At 35.8% G+C, this 23,369-nt stretch overlaps 1 protein-coding gene across 1 annotated transcript in view; it reads left to right on the forward strand.

The window, feature by feature from the left end:
- The window catches only part of LOC105034860 (probable glucan 1,3-alpha-glucosidase), a 36,603-nt gene extending 13,234 nt beyond the window's left edge, over positions 1-23,369 (forward strand). Inside the window, exons 2-6 of the mRNA XM_010910175.3 lie at positions 6,547-6,820; positions 6,896-7,031; positions 18,580-18,790; positions 18,894-19,100; positions 22,832-23,369. Coding sequence (XP_010908477.1) covers positions 6,547-6,820; positions 6,896-7,031; positions 18,580-18,790; positions 18,894-19,100; positions 22,832-23,197 — 1,194 coding nt within the window. The 3' untranslated portion in view covers positions 23,198-23,369. The remainder of the gene's footprint in view (positions 1-6,546; positions 6,821-6,895; positions 7,032-18,579; positions 18,791-18,893; positions 19,101-22,831) is intronic.

A 23,369-nucleotide genomic window follows, 5' to 3' on the forward strand; every position in this document is an offset into this window, starting at 1 on the left:
TTGTATGATATATCTTTATTCACAGGCACCTCTGCTCGTTAAGGTGATCTCGCTTAGTATATGACCTACGTAAGGAGGGTTCAATCTATTTACATCACTTTCCTCAATCTAGTGATGAGAATGGAACTGTGGCAAATGATTAGCATCCAACAATTGTCTGAAACCAACACACACTGTAACAAATTTACAATACAAACTCCTGTGTTCCTCATGCACACAATGCAAACACTCATATATAGAAGAGCTGCAAGAGCATGATCACTTTTTTTCCGGTTCCAGGATTTTATTCCTTCAAGAATTATCTGCACCCAACAATTATTTGAAATCTCCAACACTTTCATAACTCATACTCCACTGCATCCCTTGTTTAATAATGTTAGTTTCTAGAAATATTACAAGAACAGTGAGATGACAATCAGCTTTGAATTTTACCACCATCCAGAGCGAGCTAGAGCATTATAAATCTAGCATCAATCTAATATATATATATATATATATATATATATATATATATATATTTTAGAACAGTAAGACCACAATCACCTTTGAATTTTACCACCATCCATAGTAAGCTAGAGCATTACAATTCTAGTATCAATCTAATATTTTTTTTTAAAAACAAAAATTGTATGAGAATTATGTACAAGTTTGCCTTTTGCCTTATGAATGCCATCCTAAGATGATTGTAATTTCTAATATCAACACATATTAATTTAAGGAGCCAGTTCTGATTTTTGTTCTGATCAGGCTAATTATGTTTCAATTTTGGTAGTTTCTGTAGTTTTGGTTTAAGTTTGTAGCTTTGGGCCAAGACTAACTAAGAAATTTTGTAAAAAAGTTAGAAGTGCTGGAAGATACAGAAAATATAGATATCTAAAGACTACAAGGAAAACATTTTAGATAATTAGACATAATATAAGCACATTGTGTTACTTGGGATCTTTGAGCTTGTGTTTCAAATTTTTTGGGGCTATATTATTATGTTACAGAAAAATGAAATGTAACTGTCAATATGCTTCTTTAACGTCATTTGGGTGTACTTATTTTTTCATTGATTAACAACAATCTAAAAAAATAATAACCAAGTGAATTGATCTATTTCTTGGAGGAATGCCCACTTTAAATTTAAAAGGTTCATAAGACATCCATGACATTTTTCCACAAAGAAGATATATATAAAATTGATTGGAGGATAATAACTAAACTAAGTTCAAATCTTGTGAATTCTTTACATAGAAGGCCCGATCCACTCCAAGAGGCCCTACTCTTCTTCCCTTCACAAATCACTTGAAAACCAAAAAAATTCTCTCAAATCTTAAAAATAACATAAGTTCAAATCTTGTGAATTCTCTACTTAGAAGGCCCGATCCACTCCAAGAGGCCCTACCCTTCTTCCCTTCACAAATCACTTGAAAACCAAAAAAATTCTCTCAAATCTTAAAAATAACATATCTGTTGAATTTCTTATAACCAAATGCTAGAATACTTTCAATGTCCTACCCAAGGTTTGTTGTATTGGTCAATACCAATACTGAACCGACATGCGGTGTGGGAGGCATATCGGCACTTGGTATATCAATTTGGATACCATACTAGGTGTACTGATACGGTAATAGGATGGCATTGGTAAGATTTTAAATTCCGTCGGATGGAGCTGTCTTAGTTTTCTCATAGAATGAGATGTGCCGCAATCCCATCTCGTCTCTATGCTTGGACAAGGGATGTCTTAAGATGTGTTGATTGGGATGCTGAGATGATGGTAGTTCGGTCCTACCCCAACACGTGGGATGGTATCCCGTCCTGATATCCTGCGGGATATCTCATTGGGACTTAAATCCTTAAGTACTAGTGTAGGGTGTGATATTGGGATGGCAAACTTTGGTCCTACCAAATATTAACTTGTGAAGTCCAAGTTTGGTGTTAACAACATAAAATCTATAATATAAATTATTGAAAAAATGAAGAAAATTAAATCCAAATTACGAGCGAAAACATTTTTTTGGTTTAGACATCTAACTACCCTAGTCTCGAATACGCTGTTGCATTTTGGCTGAGAGAAGCTTTCTTTATATTTTTTTTGTTTTTATTTTTTTTGCATCCCTTCAAAGTGGAAGGGAAGGTCTACAAGATTTTTTTCTTTTCTCAAGTCTTGTCAAAGTGGAGTGGAGGCTCTCCCTCTCCCATTTAACTTGTCAAGTGAAGAGCTACGTTGTTGTTGTTGTTGTTGTCTTTTCCCTTTTTTAACCTTTGTTGTTTGCTTGTGGAAATTGCTGTGATAGCTTGCCTAAAGAAAGGTTTCTGTAGTTCAGTCCTGCCCTTTTAATTTAAATGAGGTCACGTACTGACTCTTAATCAACTTATGATGCCCTGAGCACCGCCAAGTGCAAGTGCCATTCTCTACTTAAAAACTGTGATTGAAAATTTGGATGTCAATCAATTCGTAAGAGTTTTTTTTTTTTGCCTAAAGGAAAAAGAGTCCCAAAAGTGTATGAAGTCATAAATGAGAATATGTATTTATATAGATTGGTCTGAATAAAGTTGAACTTGTTTTTCATATGACAAAATTAATAGTATCATGGTTGTAGTGTAATTAAGAGGGTTTGTGAGCACATTGTGGAATTTTGAAGGAGGGAAGGGAATTTAACTAACACATAGTGTCTTTATTAGCAAGAAACTTGTACTTGTTGTGCGATAGTCACTTCTGAATCTCTCAAGAAACTTTTTCCATGCCCTTTATATTTTAAATTAATTTTTAGAGATCATCTTTGTTATGCTTACACTGAATCCACTCATGCACCTGCACCTGCATTGGGCAAATAAGATCTTGGCTACTGAGAACTTATTTGCCATTACTCTTCATATAGTTTCATTGTTTAGAAGATATCTTTCTGCTCTAGACAAAGCATTGACCTGTACAACATGGCTTTGAATTTCCTCAATGATTTTCTGCTAAAAATGAATTTTTTAGTATCCAGATGGCTAATATATATTGATGTATTTATAGGTCCATTCCAACAATGTTCCAACAATGTTCCTTGTCAACCAAATGATTTAGTTCTGCATATTGAAGTGCATGTGTGGTTTTATTCTATACTGTTTATTTCATACGTCCTTAGATTTAACAACAGTTAGCAAGACAAAGACTATGATTGCATTTTCCAATAGTCGTTTTATATCAAGTGGTATGATATTCCACTTTCAAAGGCACTTGGATAACCAAAATTTTTATGAGCCCACGAAAATACATATACAAACATGATTTTGTACATAGAGATGTACTATCAACTTAACCTTGCATTTTTGCTCACTTGTAGTTCAAATAAATTCATGATGTTTATGGTGAAGATACAATGTTTCCTTCCTTCAATTTGCATGGCTTTATCACCATCACCGTTTAATTGGAGATAGCTTGATATAACCAAGGGAATTAATCTTACATACTATATCTAAGCAAAGTTTCAAATCTTGGTCCCAATTGATCCTTTTCAGTTGAGACTGAACCTATGCTGACCTCAAGTTATGAGTTTTAGTCAATTTCGACGGCTTTGATTAGTTTTTGCTGAAACTAACTAGAATTGGTTTAGTTTTCAGTAAAACCGACCAAAACTAGCCATACATAACCTTTTTAGGTTTAATGTTAGTATTTACATAAATTTTTAATTCATTTATTTATTTAAGTACATCAGCTATATAAGACAGAAGATCGATTTTGGTGCTTTTTGTTTCTTTTCCTTGAGTTGAAAGAGCAGATGGCTGATAAGTTTAACACTTGACAAGCTGGCCATCCAGAAAAGAACTCTTATCAATCTTATAAAGACTAACATGAAGAACTAATTACAAGTCATTTCATAAAATAAATATTTTTATATAAAATAAGCATAATAGCTTATGACTGCATGCATTTGATTGAACAATTACTTAGCAACAAAAATACTATAAAAGCCCAAATTCAATATATTTGAGAGTTCTATTAAAAATGAAATATAATGAATTTGTAAAAATTGAAGCTCAAGGAGTTATGCATAACTCCCAACATCAAATACCAGTAAATTTAATTTCTATCGTAACATTAACTTAGCAATGAATTGCCAAAACTACACTAGTAATGAACCTATATAATACCAAATGCTCTAAAATGTTGTAATATTTCTCTTTTCATTTTTGTAATTTTTCCTATTTTTTCCATTTTTATATTTTTCTTAATTTTTTTGATTGAAATACCAAAACTTGGAGTTAAACCTTTAAAACCATCCAAACTGCCAAAACTGCTAAAACTATAGTCGACCTTTCAAAACTTGTATCTAAGAAGATAGGTTGGAGATGACTTTCTACTTATTTAGCTTTTCATTTCATGGATTTGAAACTTGATGAGTAAATCTCATTTCAAATCTCACTTTTGCTAAAATCTGTCTTAATTTGCTATTTTTTATGACATGGTGGGTTATCTTTGGTAATATGCAACCATGGTAGCCTTCTTATGTGGACCATCTTTTGATTAGAAGTTCTCTGCCAGGTATGATCAGAAGTTTGAATGTGTATAAAAATCTACTAAAGGCTATGGGATTGGGTGAGCAGGAATGTTAACAACAAATTGTGGAAAAATGTGGAGGCCCACAATTTGTGGTTATTATTATTTTTGATTATGGCGACAAATGCATTTGAACAAAGGTAGTTTGCACTAAGCAGAACCTTCTGCTGCTGTTGAGGTTGTAAGAAATAGACCACATGATATGGGGTAAAAATAGTGATGAAAATCCAAATGCAAAGTTTTTCCCCTATATTTGCCATTTTGCATGGGAATTTAGCAGTTTGATAGTAGTATTCTAATTGAAGCTGTATAAAGGTATTGTGATATATGAATGGACTATTTCCTTTTAAATTTGTTCCATGGTTTTAGGATAACTTTCGCAGTTGGCTATGCTATCTAAATACAATGTAAAGACCGTTCAGATGGTTAAGTTTGTGCATCTGTGTGATTACCTAGTGGGAGAACGACTTCGACTAGAAGGCTCATGCATTTGATATGTTGGTTCATATTGCTCGTTTCTTGTTATACCGACCTAATTCTTGTTATACTGGCCTAATTCTTCTATAAGTTTTCCTTAGAATCATGGGGGTTTGAAAGCTGATATGGAAATGTGGTAGAATAAAAGAATGTGTCTGCGGTAATGACGATAGCTGATTACTATCCCAATCTTTAGTATTGTTAATTGCTTCCTTCTTGTTCTGATGGGCTATTTGAAATCTGAATTAGGAATCTGTGAAATGAACAAGATAATAAAAGCTTACTGGAAAAAAATGCTTCAAGAGGAAGTGCCTGGATCTTGTTCCTAAACGACTCCATTTTCAGTTGTGAATGTGATTCTCTCTTTTTTTTTAATTTTCAGATTAGAAGTTATTGGATTTCTTATTTTGATATTTCTAGAGATTTTAGTTGTTAGCTATTTGAATCATTTGTTTGTTTGATTAGTTTCCACTTATTTGTAGTGTTGAAGTAACATTGTGAGTCTATTTTGGCCAAAAATAGATCTAGAAATTTTTATGTTTTCATTTTATGCTTAGGTAGTCTTATAAGATCTATGCTCATGTTTTAGAGTGGTCTAGGTGTCCTTCAATATTAATTTCCATAGGGATTTGTTTTTTGTTACAGTAATTATGATTATGAGCATTTATTTGGCAAAAGGAGTCCTTAGAGAAAATCATGACCATTTTATTCTTAACCGGGAAGACATGTATATATACTGGTGTCTTCTCTCAAAATAAAAAGGTAAAAAGATCATCTATCATTTATTTGCCTAACTTTTTTCGGTCCTTTGTGTTGCCTTTTTTAAGTTCATTGTCTACCTTGCTGGATAATTATGTTATCCTCAAGCTGCACTAAAAAAGTTGAAATTTTTGTACCACTGTTTATCTTTATAGTTTTGACTACTTGATGATGAATAATTGAGGCTGAATTAAAGGATCTGTGTCAAATCTAACTTGAACAAAAAACAGAATCACATTTTTTCAATTAGCTCCCTCACCCATATAGGGCACTGGGATTACTAAATATGTATCATACATGTAGTGCATATTCTCTTCTGTTAGATCATATTTTGTGAAAATGCCAGCAAAAGCATAGAGCATCAAAAAGAAGTTGCCTCTTTTAATCTGGAGTCTTACAAAATAAAATATAAATGAAGTTTTGATCCTTAACCTGGATCTTCATGCCATATGATGTTTTTCTAGGTGCTACATTCAGATTACAAACATAACTCTTAACCTATCTCCTTTTGCTGGTCGGTAAGTTTACTGTCATAGACCTGGTTATTTACTCCATCAGACTACTACAAAGATTTAGTGTTGGCTTTTTGGCTCAAAATGAGCTGTTTGGCATTTATTCTTTCAATTGCTCTTTCTTTTGTCATTTAGCCATATCAAATTATCTATTATCAAACACTATGCTGTAATGCCTTGCATGAATACTATGTATATGTGAGTTTCATGCTTTTGAAACAACATATTTTATTGATGCTGCTATCTAAAAAATATATTTGATTTTGTCAGATTACCATGCCCAGGGATGCAATACATTATGGAGATGTAGAGCACAGGGAGGTACATAATGCCTATGGATACTACTTCCACATGGCTACATCAAATGGACTTCTAAAGCGTGGTAATGGAATGGATAGGCCATTTGTCTTGTCAAGGGCTTTCTTTGCTGGAAGTCAACGGTATGGTACAGTCTGGACTGGAGATAACTCTGCAAATTGGGACCAACTCAGAGCTTCAGTTCCAATGATTTTAACACTTGGTCTTACTGGCTTGTCATTCTCTGGTGAGTAACTTGTTCAATAGACATGGCTCCTGCCTTCTTTTCGATGGACTTACCTGATATTTGTGATCTATATAGGTGCGGATGTTGGTGGATTCTTTGGCAACCCAGAACCTGAACTGTTAGTGCGTTGGTACCAATTAGGTGCTTACTATCCTTTCTTTAGAGCTCATGCCCATCAAGACACTAAGAGACGGGAACCTTGGTTATTTGGGTAATTTATTCAAAAACGTCTCCTGGATTCTGTATGTCAGAATTGATGTAGCTTGCTAGTGTGCCATATTATTCACAGTGGTGTAGCAACAGGGAACTTAGGTTGTCACACCATCTTGAATCGTGCTTTAGCTTTTATACTTGCTCCCTGATATTTTCTCCCAGTTATTCAAGAAATTATCTTTTATTGCTAGAGTTTGGCACAGCATGCGCTAACATTAATATGTTGACTTGTATATTCAAATGTTATAGAAGTATTATTTTGTTATTTCTGCATTCATTTCTTTGGTTTGATGTACCATCAGCGGATTCACTTATGAAGCATAAAACAACCACAAGTAGGTGAAATTTACTAATTTTGAAATTATTTATATAGATGAATACTACTTTCTGGACTTTCAAGAACACTTTCTTTCGTTGGCCCTCAAATATGGTTTTGCTGTATCTTATGTTCAATTTCTTATCAAGTAGTATAAGCAGCTGACTTGATTCTGCACAAGATCTACCAGGCATACTGGCCCTGACCCCATACCAACCGATATGGTTGAACAAATACTTGGGGCCTCAATAAGCCTAGTATAGGTAATCTAGTATATGCCTGATTGAGGCAGATTGAGCTTGAATCTCTTGGTGCTGGGATGGACAGCTGTAATCCCCTGACTTTGTTTTTAATATCATGTGGAGGCGACAGAGTGAGAGGCAGTGGGGAGCTCTCCAAGTGCCAGATTGTGCTGGTTGGCTTTGTATAAAATGCACAAATGTAGTTGTCTAATGTATTTTTTAGATAAGTTATATGACAATATGTATTACACCACAAAACACAGTTAAATAGAAATGCAAAACTTCAATACAGATAAGATAGAATGATTCCGGCATTTAAATCACTACATTTACCATATTTTTTGTGAAAATGAGCACTGAATCAAGGAAAAATGGAAAAATTGGAGGCTACAGATGGCTGTAGTAACGGTTGGCCGGCTCAAGCTGTGTCAGCCGATAAACAATGATGTTATAGTATGTACAGCAGTACTTACTGTTCTGACCTGGAATCTGTGTGGTCCAGTCGCTCGATATTCGATACCGTGATTGTGCATCATAATAGATTGCATACATTGGCTGTGCATCAACTTGGAATATCTAAACAAACCCAGGTAAAGGTTGTTACTTTTTAGAGCTACTTGCATCATCCAAAGAATATACTTACACTAGCAAGGTAAGTTAGGCATCTTAGAAGCTCCCATTGGTTCCCGCTTCTAGATTTGTTGATTATTGCCTGGATTGGTGATAGTTTATGGAACACATCTATTTTGGCAATTCTAACCATCATATAAATCCTCATCTTTATGTGTTACTTTAATCATCTTATCATTTTTTTTGGTAAAGAATCATCTTATCATTCAAATGAAGAATTATGGTACTATCTTTTGTTCAAAGGAGCCTTTTTCTTTTCAGTAAGAAGTTTTTACACCTATTTGTCAAATATAAAGTTAAATGAGAGAAATTGCTTTGCATCCTGGTCTATTTTTGCCTCATTCATTTTCAAGTAATGTCAGATTTTTCGTGCCTTGGAAAATGGCATAGGCAACCACTTATGGTACATTGATTACATCTAGATTTTTAAGTTAAATAATAGGACAACAATCTACTTGACCAGTGGGTTAAGTGGACACTACTTATGAACAAACAAATGTTTGAAATTAGTGGACCTAGTTTTTTTTTTTGTTTTTTTTTTTTTTTTTAACTTTTGTCTTCAAGGAGCCCAGTGCAATTTATAACCTCTGCAATGGTGAAGATGACTCTTGTTTACATTTAGCTTGTTTCATGATAATTATGTGGTACTTCAATCTATAAAATCTCTTTATCATTTTAAGCTTTCCATGTTTACTGTTGTTTCTGCCACAGATAAATTTGTACAGAAATTTAACGGAAAGATATGTTGACATTAGCTTTTAAAATGATTTAAGGCTATTAAGCATTTCCAAGGGTATATATTTCTGTGTTCACCAAATAATTTTTAATGTTCTTCTATTTTTTAAATTAAAGCACAATCAGTGTTGGCCCTAAAATTGACAGACAGTAGGTCATATTATGTATGCTGTAAACTCACAAATTTTAACAAAGAAATAAGAAAGCTCATTTTTTATGCTATTATGTAACACGGAAATGTTTGAGTCTGGCTTGATTTGTATGTTTCAAAAGTTGGAATGCACACACAAACACATATATACTAGTAAAATAAAGTACCACTAAGATGTGGGAGGAAATGAACAAAAAAGACTTTAGTATCAAATTCTAATAAATAGGATTAAGACAAATAAAAATTTAAAAAAAAAAGATTGCACTCAAGGTCTATAATACTAGAACCGACATCCATGCTGGTAGGTCGATGGTGTGGTATGGTATGCTTCAGTGCTGTGCCATTCTGGCTAGGGAGGGGGAGAGGGAGAAGGAGAGAGAGAAAAAGAGATAGAGGGAAGGAGGAAGGGAGGGGGACAACGGGATAGGGCATCAGAGGGAGAGAGGAGGAATGAGAGAGAGAAGGAAAGAGAGGAAGAGAGATAGAGGAAGGGAGGGAGAGAGAGGGAAAGGGTGGTAGCGAGCGAGGGCTTTTGAAGCCCTCTCTCCTTCGTGTGTCGGAGCCCCTGTTTTGAAAGGAAATAAGGGCATGGGCCTCTTTTTATATTTTTTTTGGAATTTTTTAAAGTGAAGTTGGTAGGGGAGAGAGGGCATGTTGCCGACTTCACTTATGAAATTATTAAAAAAATAATAAGTGAACTAAGTAGCAATTGCCGACTTCACTTTAAAATATTTTAGAAAAATATAAAAGGGGTTGATGTCTTTGTTTCCTTTCAATATAAGGGCCCCAATTTCGATGCATTGGAGGAAAGGGCTTCGAAAGCTCTCTTCCCCCACCCCCCCTTCGTTGGTCCTAATCTGGTAGCCCTCACTCATTATTGCCCTCTCCCTTCCTCTCGCTCTTCCTCTCCCTTGCTCTCTCTCTTCCTCTCTTTCCTTCTCCCTCTCCCCCTCTCTTGCTGATTACTTGATCGAAAGACCGGAACCATTCCGATCGGCCTCCGGCACGGCTCGGTATGCCATAAACCAGACAGTTCACGATGGTACCATCAGCATTGATTGAACTATTGATATATAGAAGATATTATCAAACAAAAGTTTATATATATATATATATAAAATAACAAGAAAGGTACTATCTTTATATATGATGGGAAAGTCTTGGAGTGTAGCACATGCATGTTGGACTCTAAGGCCCCCATACTGTGCCTAAGAAGGCTAGGTGTCTAGTGCTTCCCATACTCCAAAGTTTCTGATGTCTGGTCTCTCTCTCTCTCTCTCTGAAAAATAGAGTTCAGTATGGGTTAGATTTTTTATACATTACTGGGAAATGTCATCCAAAAGATATTCCTTACATATATGTCGCACCTGACAGACACTAGTTCTAGTAATTAAAAATAAAATTTGAAACATCAATGAAGGCTTTGAAGAAATAAGTTAATATCATATTTTTAGTAATAGTAATATCATTTTATAAGCTCAGATATGATAAAGATAACAATTATTATCTACAGCAAGGAATGCCGTACCGAGCCGAACCGTCTGGTACAGGCATGCCGAACTGTCCCGACGGGGAACCAAGACGGTTCCGACATGGAAAACAGCACATGCCGGTGTCAGGGAAGAAAAGAGAGAAAACGAGGAAAAGAGAGGAAGAAAAAGAGGGAGGGAGGTCTGCTGGGAGGGCCTCCGGCAGGCCGTCGGGCGGCGTAAACGCCTCCTGTGGCTCCGTGGTGTGAAACAGGGGCGATCCACCCTTGTTTTTCTTTTTTTTAAAAAATATTTTTTTAAATGAAGCCGGCATGGGGTTTGCCGGCTTCACTTAAGTGATGCTAGCAAATTTAGTGCCGACTTCATTTTAAAAAATATTTTTTTAAAAAAAATATGGAAACAGGGGCAATATTTTTTTTAAAAAAAATACGAAAATAATCCGCCCCTGTTTCACACCGCAGGGGCCGTAAACGCCGCCTACGGGCCACGGCGGCCCGTCGGAGGCCCTCCGACGGCCCCTCCAGCGGACCCCCTCCCTCTTTTTCTTTCTTCTTCCCTCTCTCTCTCTATTTCTCTCTCTTTCTCTCTTTTTCTTCTCCGGTTCGGCTCCGTTCGGAATGGAACGGAAGCATGCCGAACCATACCGCCGACCAGTCAATCCGGCCACCGGTACCGGTTCCGCAGACCTTGATCTAAAGTAGGAATAATTTTATTGATTCAGTATCGAAAAACTTTACACGGCCTCCTTATCAGAGATACAAGAGATAATACAGAGCACAATAATAGGAGCTAATAACTGCTACAGCTAGCCTACAATCAGACTTTCCTAATTTACAAGAGTTGACTAAATCTGTACAGAATAAAACAGCTAAGGGAATCTTCTAATAATGGTAAGAAAATTACAGCTAGAAAATCTTCAATATCAGCAATGATTCAGTAATAACTTAGTCGAATCTTCAACACTTCCCCTCAAGCTGGCTTAAAGATATCTTTCATTCCTAGCTTGCTAATCAAACTGTCAAATTGCTTCTTATATAGCCCCTTTGTAAGTATATCAGCAATCTGATCGGTGGTTGGAACGTATGGCATGCAAATTAGCCCATTATTGAGTTTTTCTTTAATAAAGTGCCTGTCCACTTCCACATGTTTTGTTCTATCATGAAGAACCGGATTATGAGCAATTGAAATCGTTGCTTTGTTATCGCAGTATACTTTCATGGGTGACGGATCAGAAATCTTCAAATCTTCTAATAATCTTTTAATCCACATCACTTCACAAATCCCATGTGCAACCGATGTAAATTTCGCCTCTGCACTACTCTTAGCCACCACATTTTGTTTGTTGCTTCGCCAAGTAACAAGATTTCCTCCAACAAAAGTGCAGTAGCCAGAAGTTGATCTTCTATCGGTTATACTTCTAGCCCAATTTGCATCATTGTAGACTTCAATTTGGAGATGTCCATGTTTTTTAAACAACAGGACCTTTCCAGGAGTCCCTTTTAAGTATCTCAAGATTCTGTACACAGCATCAAAGTGTTCCTTTCTTGGTGAATGCATGAATTGACTCACCATGCTTATGCAAGAGCTATATCTGGACGTGTATGAGAGAAATAAATTAGTTTTCTAACGAGTCTTTGATACTGCTCCCTGTTCACCACATCTTCGGGTTTGGCAGCTTGTAGCTTTAACTTGGGTTCAATTGGTGTTTCAGCAGCTTTACAACCAAGTAAACCTGTCTCACTAAGTAAATCAAGTATATATTTACGTTGATTGACAAATATACCTTCCTTAGATCTAGCGAATTCCATCCCAAGGAAATATTTCAATGTACCCAAGTCCTTGATTTCAAAGTCATCAGCAAGTATCTTCTTCAATCTTTCCAGTTCAGCATGATCATCACCTGTTAAGATTATATCATCCACGTAAACAATCAAGATAGCAATTTTCCCTTCATTTGAATGTTTATAAAACATAGTATGATCTGCTTGACTTTGAGTGTAACCATGGCTTTTTACAGCTTTCCCAAGACGTTCAAACCAAACTCTTGGGGATTGTTTGAGGCCATACAATGACTTTTAATCTACAAACTTTGTCTTTACCAAACCTTTCCTCGAACCCAGGTGGTAGACTCATAAAAGCTTCCTCTTCCAAATCTCCATTTAGGAAGGTATTTTTTACATCCAATTGATGTAAGGGCCAATTGGAGTTCACAGCCAAAGATAGGAGAACCTGAATTGAGTTAACTTTTGCTACTGGAGCAAACGTTTCTTGGTAATCAATCCCATAGGTTTGTGTAAACCCTTTTGCCACCTAGCCTTGCCTTGTACCTTTCTGTGCTACCATCGGCCTTGCACTTTACAGTAAACACCCATTTGCACCCTACTGTCTTCTTATCCCTTGGCAATTCAAGTACTTCCCAAGTACCAGTTTTTGTAAGAGCATTCATCTCTTCCATAACTGCTAACTTTCAATTTGGATCATCTAGTGCTTCCTGAATGTTTCTTGGAACAAACAAGTGAGAGATTTTAGAAGTAAATGCTCTATGGTTATTAGAAAGTCCTTGGTAAGATAAATATTTGGCAATAGGGTGATTGGTACATTTTCGAATGCCTTTCCTGAGGGCTATAGGAAGATCAAGATCTGAGGGCTTATTGTTAGAAGGTATAATGGAAGAAGGAATTGAAAAAATATGATTACCTGGAGTGTTTAGTAGACCATCCCTCGGAGATTTTGGTTGATCTTGTGCTAGAGTAATAGGCAGGTCTTCATCATTTTTATGAATCCTTCTTTTAGTATAAACCAGAAGCTCACCTTTTTGTAGTATTTCTCCCCCCGTTTGTGATACATCTATATTTGGCAATGGTTGACAAGAATTTCCTTTATTTCTAATATCCTGAACAGATTTTTCCTGTGTTTGTGTTTTGGAAAAAACAGGAGAAGTGGAATTGGGAATTATATTAGGTAGAGGAATAGAAATGTTCCAAAAATTGACTTCTTCTCTCTCTTTCTCCCCCTGAATATAATCTTTGCTGAAGGTTGATTTTCCAAAAAAGAAACATCCATACTTACATGGACTTTTCCAGTTTGAGGATTATAACACTTGTATCCTTTCTTGTTTGGAGCATAACCTATGAAAACACATTTTTCAGCTCTAGGATCAAGTTTAGATCGAAATTTCTCAGGTATGTGAACAAATACCATGCACCCGAAGACTTTTAATGACAAATCAGAGGGTATTCTAGATTCTGGAAAAGTTTTTTTTTGAGGCACTCTAAAGGTATGACAAATTTTAAAATGCGAGTAGGCATCCTATTAATCAAGTATGATGCCATTAAAATAGCTTCTCCCCATAAATATTTTGGAACATGCATAGAAAACATGATGGCACGGGCCACTTCAAGTAAATGTTTATTTTTTCTCTCAGCAATTCCATTTTGTTTAGGGGTATCATGACAGGTAGATTGATGTTGAATTCCTTTTTCTTTCAAGAAATTTCCCAAGCACTCATTAAAATATTCCGTTCCATTATCGGAGTGAAATATACTGATTTTTGTTTGAAATTGATTTTCCACCATGTTGTAAAAATCTTTGAACAGTTTTTCCATTTCAGATTTTTCACTCATCAAGTAAATCCAACATAATCATGTATCATCATCTATAAAAGTCACAAACCATTTTTTTCCAGATAAATTTATAACCTTTGAAGGCCCCCAAACATCACTATGAATTAAATAGACTGGTTTAGAAGCACGATAGGGTTTTGAGATATAAGTAGAATGATGGCTTTTTGATAAGTGACAAATCTCACAGTGAAAAGATGAACAATCCAAATTTTTAAATAAAGTAGGAAATAAATGTTTAAGATAAGAAAAACTAGGATGTCCTAGTCTAAGATGCTAAAGCATTATTTGTCCATAAATAGAATTTGAACTAATACTACTGAAACCTTGAGCTTTTTTATTACTGAAGGAGTCGTCATCAAAATAGTAAAGACCATCTATCATCCTAGCACTGCCTATCATCCTCCCCAAGCTCTAGTCCTGTAATTCACTATGAGAATCAAAGAATGAAACACGACAGTTAGAATCTTTGGATAGTTTACTCACGGACAAGAGATTACAGGCAAGTTTAGGAACATGGAGAACAGATTTAAGATCTATATTCCCTGAGAGTTTGATTAAGCCTTTCCCTACAATAGGTGAGAAACTACCATCGGCAATTCTAATTTTTTCATTCCAAAACAAGGAGAATAGGTATTAAATAGATGAGAAAAACTGGTCGTGTGGTCAGATGCTCTTGAATCAATGATCCAAGGAGTAGAATTTGAACAACAAGATAAAGCATTAGAGTCACTACCTGTTTGAGCAAGGTAAACACTAGGCATACCAGATGAGGAATTGGATTTTAGCAGTTTAGGAAGATGATCCATCTACTCTTGGCTGAAAACACTGGTCTCAGTGGCATTAGTTGTGGAGGCCTCCTCTCTTCTTTCTTCCAAGAAGATTTCTTCAATGGGAGAGAGTAGTTGTCTGCCAATAATCCTCCCCCTAACCTCATTGAACTCAATATTGAGTCCAGTAAAGACTTGGATAGCAGGGGAAGACTTGGATGAATTGTCTGACATGATAACAATAGAGACAAAAAACAAGATTTAGGATAAAAAAGAGCAAAAGAAGGGACAGCAGCGGCATATGGGCAACGGCTACACTAGAGCATTCACAGGAGCAAAATTTTGTTTTGCTTTGATACCATATCAACAATAGAAATAATTTTAGGGGGTGTTTGGTTGGAAGGAGTGGGGGTCTAGAATCGGAATCGAAATGAGTGACTCCCATTCCAACCGTTTGGTTGGAAGGAGTTCCATTCCGATTCCGATTCCAGAGTAGAATGGGAATGGCTCAATCTATATAGAACTTAATCCCTTCTCTCTATAGATTCAAATTTTTATTCCAATTCCGATTTCGGTCATGAACCAAACGCTTCGGGGGATTTGGCCATTCCGATTCCAATTCCAAGCCATTCTGATTTTCATTCCCATTCTGATTCCGGTTGCGAACCAAACATCCTCTTATTGATTCAGTACAGAAAAAATTTTACACGGCCTCCTTCTTATAGGAGATATAAGAGATAATACAGGGCACAATAATAGGAGCTAATAACTACTACAGCTAGCCTACAACCAGACTTTTCTAATTTACAAGAGTTGACTAAATCTGTACAGAATAAAACAGCTAAGGGAATCTTCTAATAATGGTAAGAAAATTACAGCAAGAAAATCTTCAATATCAGCAATGATTCGGTAATAACTTAGTCGAATCTTCAACAATTATTAATAGGTATAATGTGATAATTATGTAAGTTTGAAATGAATAGTTGGTTGGAGGTTGGTTTCTAATTTTGTTGGTTAAATAGATTAATGGGTTGGATCATGTAGAGATTGGTTGCGGTAGGTCGTTCGTACTTGAGCCGACTTTAAGTTTCATCCAAGAAGAAAAAGGCGTAGGAACAAGTTGGACGAATGATGCTTTTTCCTCCTTCTATCCTTTTGCTTATCTCATCTCCTATGGTGGGTGGTTTCCCTTTCCTAGTTGGGGATGGATAGAAAGGCAGATAGTGGGAAAAGACCGGGGTTAGTAGGAAAGTTTGGGTCAGGTTGGTTGTTCCTGGCTTAAACCAAACCCAAGTTGTATCCAATAGACAAAGCCACAGGTTTGACTGAGAGGAATGGCATTTTTTTCTCCTTTTCTTTTGCTTTTGTCTGCAAGTAATTTTTCTCTCTAGCCTATTTAATATATATCACATATTCAATGTAATAATTATAATATAAATAGTAGAAAATATTTTTGTACAATCTGCATGTCCTCTTTTGTACAATCCACATGCCTAACACTAGTAGAAACAAAGTGCAGTATAACCTTCAGATGGAATAAAGTTATAATTTATCCATTACAACAATCATATCCTTAGGCACTTCTTCTGTCCCATCATGTTCTAGGACCAATGTTCACTGCATTTTTACATATATTCCCATCTCTGCACTTGCTTTGCATAATTATGATATAGAAGTGCCTAGAAAGCATTACATATTTTTTTATGGGTTGCTGGCATGCAATGTGGTGGTATTTTACTGGGTCAACTACTTTAGTAGATTCCATCTGGAGCAATTGGAAGCAAAGGTAAAAGGTTGTTGAACTACCACAGATAAAGGCTTAACCCAAAATTCACAGTCTCGATAGTGGATCCCATACTGATATCATCTTATTATAGTGTGCGGTTCAGTATAGTATGAGATAGCATAGTGAGTGTTATAATTGTACAAGACAGTGTACCGGTACGAGACCGATATGATATGGCAGGTCATTAAATGATAGTTTAAATTATTGGTATATCGATTGAACACTACTTATTGGCAACTATACTATTGACTATTGGAATTTTTGTGAGGAAGTTATATTATCTGACTTGAGGGTAACTTGGCATGCTTTTGTACACATATTTGTTAGAATGTCATGCACATTAAGATCGAACCATTTACTAAACACAAAGTCTACAATCTCTACAACAAAGAAATTGCTTCAGTATGATGATTCTCATCTATCTCATCAACACTACAGATATAACTAGAAAGGGTAGCCCAGTGCATGCGGCTCTTGCCACTATGAGATCTTGCAAGAGTCAAATTTACGCCGCCTTAACCGTCTGTGCAGAGAGGCTGTTTTCATGTTTTGAATTAGTGATCTTCAGGTCACAATAGAACAACTTACTATTATGCCGCCAAGGCTCACCCTCTAGAGATAACTAGATATCATCTTTATTTTTCATTTTTTTACCAATTACTAGTGAAGGCCATCTTTTCTCCTTATTTTGCGAAGTTAGTAGAAGATTTAAAATTCTCATGTCTTGATGTTTTTCAGTAATATTGCTATTTGGATCACTAAAATAGTTGATGTACTGAATTGGAAGTCATCTACTCGAACTAAAGGCTAAAAGCCTGACCCTGCCTCTTTATAATTTACACATATGCTTATGACAGTCAAACATTTCCATCCATGTTCAGTAGTGCAATTTTCAAAACAACCAGAGACTTTATGTCAAAGTTTCATCTAGTGCCATCATTAATTATCTTAACTTAATGTATACTGTTACTGTAATTGTTCCAATTCTTACTCCATCAAAATTTCATATAGAATACTGTGCAACTCAAGTACATATCCTGTGTGTTTCAACAGGAACCTTCTTTTGCAGTTGGTCTCATATGACTTTTAGAGTTATCATAATTAAATAGAAGTATCATATACAAATCCTTCACTAAGTCATTACTGGCCTCTAGTCACTATTAGATGTATTTCATAGCATATAATCGTACGACGGCTGTGATCTTGTGAATGAATGTTGAGAGGATTGTCTTGCTCTAGAAAAATGAAAATTGTTGGGGCTGGCAGTTGGAAGATCTTAAGATATCATATACGATGTAAAGAACCTTTTTGTTTTATCCAGTTCGACTTATTTTCTTAACTAATTGCTCCTGTTCTATGAATACTTTGACCATTTATTGGACCTGATCTTTGGATCTGAACATGGCATGCCCTTTGTATATTGTAGAAGAATGAGTAATATTCATGGAAAAGTTTAAATTATGTGGTAAATTTTTATTGTTTCTAGTACTTTTATTTTAGTAGACTTTGTGAATCTTCTAATGTTTCTAATGCCTGATCTTTAGATATGTATGCAAGACACAACTGCAAACATATATATTGGCTTATTGAATTTGCATCTCATTACTGTATTGTTTCCTGGGACAGATAAGTTCATCTGTTAGTGAAACTTGGTTATCATACAAGTTACTTAAGTACAACTTGGCTTCTCACAACATCTCGTTTTTGTACTGTGCAAAGGTTCCTAGACAATAGAAAGTTGTTTTTTGTTTTTTGGTTAACATCATGACGTTTTTTTGATCATACTTCTTGATGGCCATGTTGCAGAGAGCACAACACTGCCTTGATAAGAGAGGCAGTACATGTTCGATATTCGTTGTTACCATATTATTATACACTATTCAGAGAGGCTAGTGTAAGTGGCATTCCTGTTATGCGCCCTCTATGGCTAGAATTCCCTGCTGATAAAGAAACATATAATACTGGTGAGGCTTTCATGGTTGGGCCAAGTTTGTTGGTCCAAGGGATTTATGAAAAGGTATCTTATATGATTTATTCTCTGTTTTAGTATTCTTTCTATTTTTTTATAACTATGACCACAATTTGAGGATTTCTTGGTATCTACTCTTGATGTCGGACAGAGGCAAAAATCTGTGTCAGTTTATCTTCCCATGGGGCAGTCATGGTATAACATGAGAAATGGAGCTGCATATACTGGTGGCATATCTCACAAATTGGAAGTTTCAGAAGACAGCATACCCAGTTTCCAGAAGGCAGGAACTATAGTACCCAGAAAGGACAGATTTAGGCGTAGTTCTACTCAAATGGTGAATGATCCTTACACTCTGGTATGTCTTTTATATACTTGGTGGTCTTTTTTACCTGTTGAGCCCTAGATTTCCTTTAAAGCTGCCTCTTATGCAGTCAATTACCATCTGACTTGCATAGAAATGTGATGGTGTCTAAAAGGAACACTTCAATTCATTCTGACTGGAATAATTTTGGGTTTTGGCAAAGCATAAGTGCATACTCTAACCTGAAATTCTGGTTTGTCATGTTTATGGTTAAGCTATTACATCATCAGAAAGATGCTGAATTTCATCTTTTTTGTTATTCTTTCATAATAACATTTAATTAAAATAACTGTATCACTTTATGACAATTTGCTTTATTTTATTCTGGTCAACAACCATATATGGTGGGCTTTTGGACTTTTAACAAACCCAGGGAACTGTAAAGATCTTTTTATTATTTTTTCACAAGGTGTTTTTAGATAATATTATTTTTTTTTTCAAAAATAACATAGGACATATGTTGAGATAGTTTCTTAGATGTTTTACCATTAATTGAATTTATTTTTGTTGTTTTATAAGGAAAACATTTGCTTTGAAAATTTGAAATTTATATTTTGTATGCTTGTCTTCTGTGTCATTTAAAAAAAAAATCAAAAATTAAGCTTATTGCAATTTAGTGCATCATAGAGGGAACATGTCATCTAATCCTTACTTAGATATGTTCTTTTGCTTTTGGTTTGTAGTTCTATGTATGGTTATGCTGCAATATATGTGACCTTTATCTTTTGTCAGGATATTTATCTAAAGTAATGTGGTGGGGCACTTCTGAATTGATTTATCTGGAGATTCTTTTTCATTGATGTTTTAATTAAAAATGCTAATATATGTAAAATAAATCTGTTGTATGCATTTTGATCTTTGATGCTTTCTGTTAATACTGTCCATGATATAAACAAAATATGCTTCTTTTTGGGCTAACCAGTTAAGGCATATGTGGTTAAATTCTAAATCTTGGTGTTAATTTTCTCCTAGTGTTCTGAATCAAAGTTTAGCAGGACTTAATCTCCTATCAATTTTTATTTTTTCATTACTACATATCCCAGGTAGGCATTCTGAGACTTAGGTATTAAAGGACTGTGCTTGTTATAGGATTTAATAGCCAAGTCTAGAGCCTGGGTGTTGATTTGACTTGATCTGCCTTGGACCTAGATGATATAGAATTGGGAAGAGAATGATCCACAGTGGAAGGAGTCTGTGGATAAGAATGAAGAAAGAGTTCTTCATGAATGTCTATATCATCTAGGTCTTGGGAGAAGTTATATGAAAACAAGAAGTTTTGGTTGACACTTTGCAGTACATGGACATACATGTTTGCATTTGCATGTTTATATGCGCTCATGGGCATATCTCTGTGAGAATGACCTATAAATTTAACTATGATGTTTAACTGCATGATTATTCATTTTGAAATATTTTTCATCCAACTGGTTCTTGAAAATAAAAGAGATAGTCAACTATAGGCTAAAGACTTGATAGATTGGATAACAACTAAGTCCATTTGTTTAATCCAATAGAGTATGTACTGGATTGTATCCTAAGTGAGTGTTTTTTCAACAGTTCGCCTGGGATTTTGTGATTAAAGGGAAAGTATGAAAAGTTGTTGGGTGTTTTAGCCGTACTATACAGCAATTAGACTAGCTGCCATACCCACTTATAGTAGATCTTATTTTGTATGAAACTCAAAGAAATAAAAAAATTCTGGAAAAAGAGCATGATTTTTGACCATTGCCACTGGTGATGATGTTTCTGTGTTTTTTGCTGATCCTTGGTTCTATTGCTACAGCTTGTGAATTGGATCTGTGCCTCATCTCTCTCTCTCTCTCTCTCTCTCACAGAGACACACACACACTTGTGCCATGGGAAATGTCTGAAGATGTCTTATTCATAGTGTTATTTGTGTTGTTTCAATTGGCAAGAAGAATGGTTTTTAAGTGGACCCAAAAATACCCCAGTTCTATGTGATCTGTGTAGTTAAATGCAAAGAGGTCCTATTAGGTGACCACAACGTGCTGCCATGGGCTTGGGGGTTATAGCTTTCACCTTTTAGCCGGTCCACACTGGGTACCCACATTTGTTTCTGATAGTTTATAGTCTCTCCTATATGTTAATTCTTGATTTGCAAAATATCTGTTATTTCTTGCTAAAAACATTTTACTGAGGTCCCACACTTTTTCCACTGCCTCAATTTGCACTTTTTGTGCTTGTGCATACTGCATAATATTGCTCCCTGCATAACTTTTTTCCAGTTATATTTTGTCCTCGTCCGGGAGCAGCTTCTATAGGATACAGTCCCTCCATAGTCATCCCAATTAAGGATGGAAACTCCAGATGAGAGAGTATGGAGAACCCAAAGGGACGCAGGACTAAAGTCAAGTGTAATCTTATCCTTTTTTTCCCTTCGACAAATTTCAGCTATGTCCAATGCCCCACATCATATCCACCGTTGAAAGCTAGCTTTCTGACCCATGCCCTTGGCATAATAGATGGTTTAGCAGATTTGGAATTGTAACCAAGAGGCTAAAGTGGAGGACAGTGGAGCTAAGTTCACAAACAGCTTATTGACCATGCATGTGCAACCACCTCTTTCACAACCTAAACAGAGCTTGAATCAATATTCGTAAAATTGTTTTCCTCCTCTTAATCATGATGATTCCTAAGATAAAATTAGTTATCATCCTGCACATGTTGTAGAACTTTTTTTTATTGATATTTGTGGATCTATTGTTCACTGTTGATAGTGATAAGGACATTTAATAGCCAATATTCGGTAGGGTCTCGCTGCCAGCACTTTAAATTTTGTCCCAATGTCACCTGCAAAGATTGTCTGGAGATGGACAATTTGAGATTGCATTTCATTGCATGACTGGAAACTGTAAGGTCCTGGATGTCAACACAAATACATAGGATTTTCCATTGAGAATCTAGCTTTCAAGCCTACTATAGTAGTAATATTTATCTAGAAAAGATCTTCAAGGACATTTGAATTCAAGCATCTTAGACGGGAGATCATCTTGGTCAGGGAAGTAATTAGTCCTCTAACATTCTCATAAGAGGTGTTATGGACTATTCTGGCATGCTTTTCTTGGCCATTTTTGCCCAAGCATTATTAGTAACATAGAGTATACGGGGGCACGTTCTTTGAAATATTATTGATCATGATCACTGGGGTACATCTAAAACTGAAGCAACCTTGCCTAATCATTGTCAGCTTATTTTTTTCTTCTGCTTGATCTAGTGCCTACAATCCTTATGTGGGGGCATCGGTGTTGTTTGTAAGTGGGCAACATCAGCTTAATATCTGCAACCTGAACTATTTATGGAGTCGGTCAATCATGTGAATAGATGAGTTAGGTGCTTACCATTTTCTTCCAAATCTTCCATGGTCTGTTCCAAGTGTTTCTTTGTAACTTGTGGGTGGCCTTGCAAGTATAAAATGATATTGATATTTGATAGTATATTTTAATCCTAGACTCAGATCGATTTCCTGCATAGTTGATGACAGCTTTATAATTTCCTACTGTTTCTGTTGATCCTGTTTCTTGCATCATAATTACCTGCTGCAAAAATCATAAAATTGCAATGAATTGTGTAAGGCATTCCAGTGCAAAATACGATGGTCTCTTTCTTTGTAAATCAAATTCTGACAGTGAATTGTCATCTTCAATGTGCTCCCTCGAGTAAAGCTGCTTCACTAGTAATGTATGTAATCTGCTTTATGTGATCAGGTGATAGCTCTGAATGGTTCACTTGCTGCTGAAGGAGAGCTTTATGTTGATGATGGCAAAAGCTATGACTTTGAGCAAGGGGCGTACATCCATCGCCGTTTTATCTTTGCTGATTGCAAGCTAACATCAATAGATGTCCGGCCTGCCAAAATTGGTGGGAAATTCTCTTCAGACTGTGTTATAGAGAGGATTATTTTGTTAGGATTACCATCTGGGGCAAAGAAAGCTGTGATTGAACCTGGAAACCGGGAGGCTGATGTTGAACTTGGTCCGCTCACCCTGCGAGGAGGGTCAAGCCTGGTTGCAGTTACAGTCCGGAAGCCCAATGTCCGCATTGCAGATGACTGGACTCTGAGGATACTATAACAATGTACTCCAATTTTGCTGGATAAGGGGTACCCCATGTTTGTTTTAGATCATTTTCAAGAACAATGTTGATCATTACTCCACATGTATCTGTTATGATCTACCGAACCTTTCCAATGTAATGTGTAATGTATGTGTAATGCATGTGTATAGAATTTTGTTCATGTTCCAA

This window comes from Elaeis guineensis, chromosome 15 (genome assembly GCF_000442705.2).
Source record: "Elaeis guineensis isolate ETL-2024a chromosome 15, EG11, whole genome shotgun sequence".
NCBI lineage: Eukaryota > Viridiplantae > Streptophyta > Magnoliopsida > Arecales > Arecaceae > Elaeis > Elaeis guineensis.